Source organism: Merops nubicus, unplaced genomic scaffold (assembly GCF_000691845.1).
Source record: "Merops nubicus isolate BGI_N331 unplaced genomic scaffold, ASM69184v1 scaffold40094, whole genome shotgun sequence".
Classification (NCBI taxonomy): Eukaryota; Metazoa; Chordata; class Aves; order Coraciiformes; family Meropidae; genus Merops; species Merops nubicus.
In genome coordinates this window covers 488-8,954 of record NW_008607028.1, presented here as the reverse complement: position 1 = coordinate 8,954, position 8,467 = coordinate 488, and the positions used below count along the sequence as shown (strand labels likewise).

Genomic DNA, 8,467 nt, shown 5'->3' with positions numbered 1-8,467 from the left:
TCCCTACAGAGCTGTGCTGGGCCACCACACACGTGTGAGCAGGCACAGAGTCCTGGTGCTGCCGCCCAGAGCCCAGGCTGTAACTGCCAGTGCCAGCCTGGAACAGGAGCCCTGAGACCACCCCACTGGTGCCAGGCACAAGCTGCTCCCTGGGCTGAGACATCCTGGTGACAGGAACCCAAGCAGGTTCCTTTGCCATCACGAATTCAACCCTCACACAAAGTGTCAAAACCAAAGCTGAAGTTGCCATGGGTGATGGGTTGTGGCTGGGCACAGGGACAGCAGCAGGGGCACAGGAAACCAGCACCCCCTTCACCCTGCTGCCCAACACACCAGCCTCCCTCTGAGCCAAGGACAAACACAGGCAGCAAGAAGTTGGGGTTCCAGGGGCCTCACACGTGTGTCTCTTTTAAGAACCAGGACAGGAACTTCTGCTTTCAGCAGTCAATGGTTTTGTTCATCAGCTTTTAGGGCTGATTAGACAGACAGCTGATTTGGGGTTTATGGGCAGTGTTCCATGCACTGAAGACAGATGTGAGGGCAAGATCAGGTTCTGAAGAAGGTTGAAGGTACAGAAGGATTTGGAAGCAGCAGCAGGTTCTCTACCATCTCCTAAAACAGCCTCTGCCTCTCCCTGATTGCTTTGAGCTACATGAGCACGAGGTGGTGGGACACTCCAGGATGTTTTGTCCAGATCCCAGAGGAATGATTTTCACAGAGAAATTCTCATCTGGAATGGAGCAGGGTGACCCTCAGAGCAGTACAGATAAGCTTGAGTCTGAACTTGAGCTGGCCCCATGGCTGGTGAACCACTGCCCCCACCCCCCAGATGTGGCCAGCTGCATTGCAAAACCAAAAAGACTAAACCCATTTGCCAAAGGAATTAAAAATTACAGTGTTGGGACTACAGAGTCTCTGTAACTGGCTGGATGACACACCAGCGAGGTTCAAAGCTGGGAACATCCCATCAGAGGTAACTCCACAGGTCTGCTAGGGTACAGTTCCCAGCTACAGCCCCGTGACAAACCCCCACGATGTGCTGCTCCCATCTCCTGAGCCCACAGCTCGAGCACAGCCTGCAGCAGAGAGTGGCCCAAGCCACAGCAGCACACCAAGGATGGCAGGTGCCAGCATGCTCCCAGCAGTGACCTGAACTCACCCTGGAGAGCTGTTCCCAGTGCCTGAGAGGGGCTACAGAAAGCAGGGGAGGGACTGTTCACAAGGGTTGGGAGGGACAGGATGAGGAGGAATGGCTTTGAGCTAGAAAAGGGCAGATTTAGGTTAGATGTGAGGAAAAAGTTCTTCAGTATGAGGGTGACAGATCACTGGAACAGGTTTCCCAGAGAGGTGGGGGAGGCCCCATCCCTGGGAACGTTCAAGATGAGGCTGGATGAAGCTCTGAGCAGCTTGATCTAGTTGGAGATGGCCCACTGCCCACACCCACCAGGCCCCAGGACAACACCCCTGGGGAGGTGTCCCTCCCTTCCAGCACCACACAAAGCTCCACCTTCCCCACTTGGACCAAAGGGCCCCAGGAAGGAGCCCCTGTGCCTGCCTGTCCTTCCCACCAGCAGGGCTGGTGCTGACACTGGCCAAGCCCCGGGCACTGCAGCTGGTGGGCAGGGCTGAGGTGGAGGTGGACAGAAGGGCTGTCACCCTGTGAGGCTGGCACAGCACTGGCACCCAGGAGAGGGGCCATGACCCCAGTGTTACCAGGGGGACAGGTGTCTGTCACATGCTGGAGAAGTCCAGCCTGTGCTTGTGCTAAGTGGCTTGATGGCAAAGAAGCTGGAAGAGCCCAAGGGGGTGTGTGTGTGATCTCAGCTTTAGCTCCTGCCAGACACCTGGAGCCCCAGGAACATCTCCAGGGCTTGAAGTGCTGCCCCACAACCCCCAGAGCCACGTTCACCCTCAGGGGTTCCACCACAGCTCAGAAGGGACATGCAGAACACACTCACTCACTCTGCTTCAAAGCTCACCACTTACAGCTTTCTGTCTTGCCAGAGCTGCTGCTGAGGTGGGCCACCACAAGAAGGCTGAGCTGCTTACAGAAGGCAAGGGCAGACCCTCCAGAAGCAGGGCTTTCCAGCCCCCTCCCACACATGCTCTCTGGCACTGCCCGGGGCTCCCCTCCCACCACGGTGTGGAGGGGAAGCTGCCTGCTGGCTGGGCAGCTACATCAGCCCCATGCTAGGCACTGGGGGGGCTGGGGGCTGCCTGGGCACCTCACCTCCAGCTCTGGGAAGTGAAGGTGTGTCGAGACCCCTCCTTCCAAAGCAGGAGGTTCTTTTGGTCACGTGCAAATCAGGGATCCTCCCACCAGAAAGTGTCTGGTCCTGGGGCAAGCTGCTGAGCAGGCTGGAGCTGGCTGCAAGCTGCAGTTTGACACCATAACTATGAGCCAAAGCCTTCAGAAAAAGACAATAAATGCTGTACCTGCTTTTAAAAGGAACACTGGTCACCCTGCTACAGCATCACCAAGTGTGCTTGCCACAGCACTTCAATTCTTGGAAGCTAAAGTAGCTTCCAAGACCAGCTCTGTTCTAAGCAATGTGCAACACCCTGAGGACAAGGTTTCCAACCTGAGATGAAAATCACCACCAGGAACTATTGGGGCACCCCTGGGATGGAGCTGGAAAGGGGGAGCAGAAACACTGAAGCCTCATGAAGCAGGACCCCCTGGCTGAGGGCCTCCAGTCACATTTTTGAAGAGGGACAGGTTTCTCTGCACCAGGTATAGCAGAATCTCCAGAATCTCCCAGTAGGAACACTGGGCAAGAAGGGACTCCCCAGTCAGGCCACCTAAGTTCTGGGTTTTGCATCTTCCGTGACCTTTCAGGCTTCAAATAAAGTGAAGTCTTCAAAACCATGGTGACAAGTGATGACAAGGGGAATACCTCCCTGCAGTGTGGGGTAGGACAGATGACAGTCACCCATTCTCACCAGCTGACCTCATCTGTTTTCCTAGAAACTCCCACGCCAACTACCACAGTCATGATTAAGCTTAAAACTTATTTCTTCCAGAACTCAGAAAACTCCATTTCTTTATGTCAAAGAATTCTTTATCTCCTGAGATGAACCCATTGGGGTGAGAAATGGAAAACACCAGAGCTGAACATGGGAACACCCTTCTGCAGCCCCCTCCTCCCATCCCAGTCCTGGGGAGAGAGGGGCCAAAGAAAGGGAGCTGATGGTATGAAAAGCATAAATAAAAGGTACAGGAGAACTGAAGACATGCTGATAAAACAGAGGGGAGATGTAGGCAGCTGGAGGTACTGCAAGGCAAGAGAAGAAAAGCTCCAGTGCTGAGGAAGCAGAAACCTCCTCTCCCTTGGTATCAGAGCATGTTTTCTTGGCCTTTCCTTCTGCTCTAAGAGGCTGGGTTTAGTTTCTGCAACCCTCCCCAGACCTTCTACCTGAATCTAAAGGCTCCTCTCCACAGCCTGCTTTTCTGTCCGTACTCTAGGCAGACTCATCAGGAAACCTACACACGAAGAGAGGTTACTGATGAAAAGGAAAAACCCTCCAGCTCCACCACAAACCACTTTATTTAAATGCCACTAAACATTTACAGTAGTTACAAAGTCTGAAAAATGCATTTACGACCCCAGATGTGTGCTAAGAACTGAAATCCTCCACAGGGCTTTCAGGAGAAGTGCAAGTCATGTCCCAGCAGATTGCACTGTTCTCTGTGTCCCTTTGAGAGCTGCTCTTTGGCCTACCTGAACAGAAAGCAAAACTGAAATCAGTTTTATCAGTCTTCTTCAGGTTGGAGGGCTAGAGCTTTTCAGCTGCAGAACATTTCCCCCCTGCCTTTTTCCATGCCCTGATGAGGTCAGCAAACCAGAATGACACCATCTCTTGGTCTGTGAGTGCACAGCAGCCGGGTCAGTCTCTCAGGACCCACCCCCAATTTTACATTTGCAAACAATGAATCTGCCTCGGGGACTTTCCACGTCCTGTCGGAAATAGAGCAGCAGGGGACTTTCCACAGGGCAGTGCTGAGCTGCTGAGGGACCCTACACACGCTGCTGGCTCCAAAGGAAGGAGCCTGCCCCTCAGGCAGGGTTTAACTTCAGGCCCCAGCACTGAGGGAGCCTCTGGGCTGTGGCAGTGGTTTGATGCCTCCTCACATACCACCCCCCAAGCTGCAGCCCCTGACAGCCAGCCAGGCCTGACCTGCTCTTTGGCAGGCAGCTGGGAGCAGAGAGAACACAACCCAGACCTTGCCCCTTCCCACCAGTTCCCAGGAAAGGACTGGCTTTTCCCAAGAGGCCACAAACTACCCTTAACCCTGCCAGACAGGGTGCTGCCCATAGCAGGGAGGAGACAGCTCAGTCCCCAGACAAACAAACTGCCACTGACAGGAATCCCCACACGAGGCTGCCCCAAGAGCACAGACCCTGTCACAGCCTGGTCAGTGCCACAGACCTGCACCCATCCTCTGCAAAACATCCTCTGTTTGAGCAAGACACCCAACAGGACCTTCTGAAGATGAGCTGAAGAGCCAAAAAAGAGGCACAGCCTCATGCATTCCAACTCCCTTCACCAGCTCTGCAGATCCCAGAGCATCCCACACACCTGCAGCCTTCCAAGAAGACAAAACTCATCCCCAGACACCTCACTGCCCTTTTGAACTCGTAGTGCAAGTTCTGGCTGGGCTCCAAGCTGCATTCAAACACTGGTACAAGCATGCAGGGAGGGCCTTTGGCAGCTGATCAGTTTTGCAGAGCTCTGCAGGAACTCTTAAGCCCAGGAAGAAAAAGTTCAGAAGAGCTCATCAGTCACAGCATTGGAAGCTGCTGACAAATATAATTTGGTTTAGTAATAACAGAGATGAGTTCACGTGCTACAGTCACTGTTCTTCACACTGCAGCAGGTATCAGGCTTCTGGTCCCTGGTCACCAGCATAAGTTACAGCAAACAAACATCCTGCAGGCACCAGCAGCACAGCTTGAACCTGGACCCTCACCAAAAACATACCCTGAAACACAACTCCCAAGCTCTCTCTGCTGCACCAGTGTTAACTTGACCTTTATTCAGCCATACATCCACAACATGAGCCACCAACACATCTCTGAATGAGGGTTTCACAGCAGGAGAAGCATTTAGGACCCTACATCCCCTCATCTTTTGGACTGAACTTTCAGCATAAAGAAGCTAGAGGGTTCTGGAGAGCAGGAGGAAGCAGAGGCACAGAGGCCTCTGTTAATGGGCTCAGAAAGCCCAGCTGGACTCTGAGGCCTGATCCACAGCCCTTCTTTCCTGCAGCAGCAGCATGAAGAAAAACCAAATGTTACCCTAGACAGGCCAAGGTCACACCTCTTCCTGACACACACCTCAGTCACTGCCAGAGCTCCACGAACACAGGGCTATAATCTTTACTTAAGACAAGTTTTAGGGGGGAATAAAATTTATTCCCTCTATCTCAGGCCCCCCACACGGTGGTTCTATTCCAAGAAGGCTGACAAAACCACCCTTGAGGAGCACAAACACTTCACAGAGGAATATACATTCACCACTAACTGCCAATGCATTCTAACAACACAGATTGCCACAGCAGAGCTGATTTGTTGGGAAGCACCACTGCCACCCTCACTTCTCACCAGGCCTCTTAGCTGTAAAGATGCTAAAGACCAAATGCCCACAGCCACGATCAAGGCCTGGATTAAAATGCTGGTGGGCTCCTTGAGAAGAGCAGGGCTGGAAAAAAACATGCTGTCCAGCAGGCTCGTGGCCCAGAAGAGCTCAGGGTGAGAGGTGGCCTGGGGAGCCATGGGGGCAACTGGCCGAAAGCAGGATTGCAGCTGGGCTGCTTTTAGGCTAACATAATGCAGAGAACTTTACAATTTCAAGGCACAGCACAGTTTCTTGAAAGTTCACTTGTCCTTTACAGTAAAGAGGAGCTGGGCATGGAGTGGGCATTTCCCACCATGGAAGGGACGTGCTTGGTGCCTAAGATCAAAACCAAACGCGAGACGGTTTCAGTTCAGCCTGTACCCTCAGCAGGGCACACAAACCCACTGTCAGCATCAGCAGACAAGGAAAACCACCTGAGCCTTCCTCAGACAGAGGAAAGAAGAAGGATGGAGACATGGAAGGCCTTGCTTGGATCTGTACCTCGTATTCCTTGATGGTCCCCTTCCAGGTGCAGCCGCTGTTGATGCAGACAGCAGGCAGGCTCTCCACCTCCCGGCGGGCTGCGTTGTCTGGGAAAGCCTGGCAGGGAAGACACAGACCAACCACAGAACTGGTGAGAGGTGGTGGTTATAGTCCAGTCCCTCAACTCTGTATTAAGGCTCCTCCCAAGCCAGTTGCCACATCCCATCCCGAGGTGTGTCCATGGCAAACAAGCTGTTACTCCAGCGTTTAAGTAGGACACTGCCACGTTCACGTGAGATGGGTTTTGGAAGCTGGGGAGTCCACCACATGGACCACAGAATCATTAAGGCTGGAAAAGACCCCCAAGATCATCAAGTCCAACCATCAACCCAACACTACCATGACCATTAAACCATGTCCCAAATCGTGTGCCATAGCTGCACAATTTCTGAACCCCCCCAGGGCTGGGGACTCCAGCACCTCGCTGGGCAGCCTGGGCCAAGGCCTCACCACTCTGCCAGGAGAGAAATTCTGCCTAAGATCCAGTCAAAACCTCCCTCTGCTGTCTCTTGTCCTGTCGCTGGTCCCATGAGAGAAGAGACCACCCCCCACCTCACACCAGCCTCCTGTCAGGGAGTTGTAGAGAGCCAGAAGGTCTCCCCTCAGCCTCCTCTCTCCAGACTACACAAACCACCCCAGCTCCCCCAGGTCCCTCAGCTGCTCCTCACAATCATGTTCCCCAGAGCCCTCCCCAGCTTCACTGCCCTTCTCTGGACCTACTCCAGCCCCTCAGGGTCTTTCTTCTGCTGTGGTACCCAAAACTGACCTCAATACTCAAGCTGTGCCAAGTGCAGGGGCACGATCATTGCCCAGCTCCTGCTGGACACACTCGTGCTGACCCACGGGTGGCAACGGGGTGCTGGTGGTCTTCTTGGCCACCTGGGCACACTGGTGGCTCATGTCCAGCTGGCTGGACACCCCCAGGTCCTTTACTGCCAGGCAGCTTCCAGCCCCTCCTCCCTGCCCCTGGAGTATGACTGGGGAGGCTGTGACTGAGGTGCAGGACCTGACACTTGGCCCTGCTGAGCCTCATACAGCTGAGGTTTAACATAGCTCTCACTGCTGAAGAAAGTTTCCTGGGAATAAGGGACTCTCAGAACACGTGTTTTAAACAAAAACTGAAAGTGGTGTTAATGACATCAGTGAGGATTTTTTTTTTTAATACATTTTTACTTACTGAGCTTGTTTCCAAAATAGAAATTCCTTCTTCATATATTCCTTCCTGAATGCAGCTGGCACACTTCTGAGGGCCAGCACTATGGGAGAGAGAAATAATCACCATCACAATAAAAGAGATTTGTTTATGATTTAACAATAAAGTGATCTCTAGTAACTTAATAAACCAAAGGCATTTTTGTATTTTTAAAAGATGACACTGAACCTTTGCTCTTGTGTATTTTTGACACCCATTTCTGGTTCTAAGTTTTTTTCTCCTCCTGATTAACGGCTCTACACAAATTCCCTCACTCAAAGGCAAGAGTGAGACAGGACACAAGGAAACTTTTCTGGAAGCCACCTTCTGGCACAACTACCATACAATGACTTGCAGAAGCAAGTTCCTTCAGGAGCTGTGATGAGGAGTGAAGGAGACATGTGATCCATCTGGATTGCCACTGATGGCCAGAACAATATGGGAGATTCTGGAAAGGGGAACTTGGAAGCAACCCCCAGAACAATAAAAGCAAGTCAGAGATTACACATCCCCTTAAAGAACATCTGATGCTGAACCTCAACAATTAAACACAGCAGAGAAGGCCCCGAAAATGAGACTTTTCTCTCCTTCTTTGCTTGAAAATGCCTTTTCAAGTATTTTACCTACAGACTGAAGGTGCAGAAGTTACCTTATGATTTTCTTCAGACAATAGGAACAGTAACGATGTCCACACTGAGCCTGATAGGGCCTCCTCAGTATATTCTTACAATCAGAGCAGAGATATTTGACCTCCAGCTTAGTTCCCAGGATCTCCTTTGCGAAGCCAGGCTGGTTCAGATCCACAGAGCTAGGTGGAGTGGAGTTTGCTGCTGCCATGTGAACAAACAGTTCTGGCTGTATCTCCAGAGCCTGGAAATAAAAATATTTTTCCCCTGTTTGAATATAACTGGATGGTGGTAATTCTTCACACAAACTCACTGGATATTACACTGGCACCCAAAACCCAACAAGACAGGTAAACACAGTGATGTCAACCTGCCTCCACCTAGGGAAAAATATGGAAAGAAACTCTAATTTTAGAAATAAATCCAGGGCAAAGAGACAAGGTGGACAGATCTCACTAAACTCCCTCTCCAAGTTTATTGAAATGCA

At 51.8% G+C, this 8,467-nt stretch overlaps 1 protein-coding gene across 1 annotated transcript in view; it reads right to left on the bottom strand.

The window, feature by feature from the left end:
• TRAF2 (TNF receptor-associated factor 2) overlaps window positions 1-8,214 on the bottom strand; it is a gene marked incomplete at its 3' end in the record, with an annotated part of 16,279 nt that extends 8,065 nt beyond the window's left edge. The window contains 3 exon segments of the mRNA XM_008939818.1: window positions 6,121-6,219; window positions 7,340-7,418; window positions 8,004-8,214. Coding sequence (XP_008938066.1) covers window positions 6,121-6,219; window positions 7,340-7,418; window positions 8,004-8,191 — 366 coding nt within the window.
• Window positions 8,215-8,467: the final 253 nt, after the last annotated feature.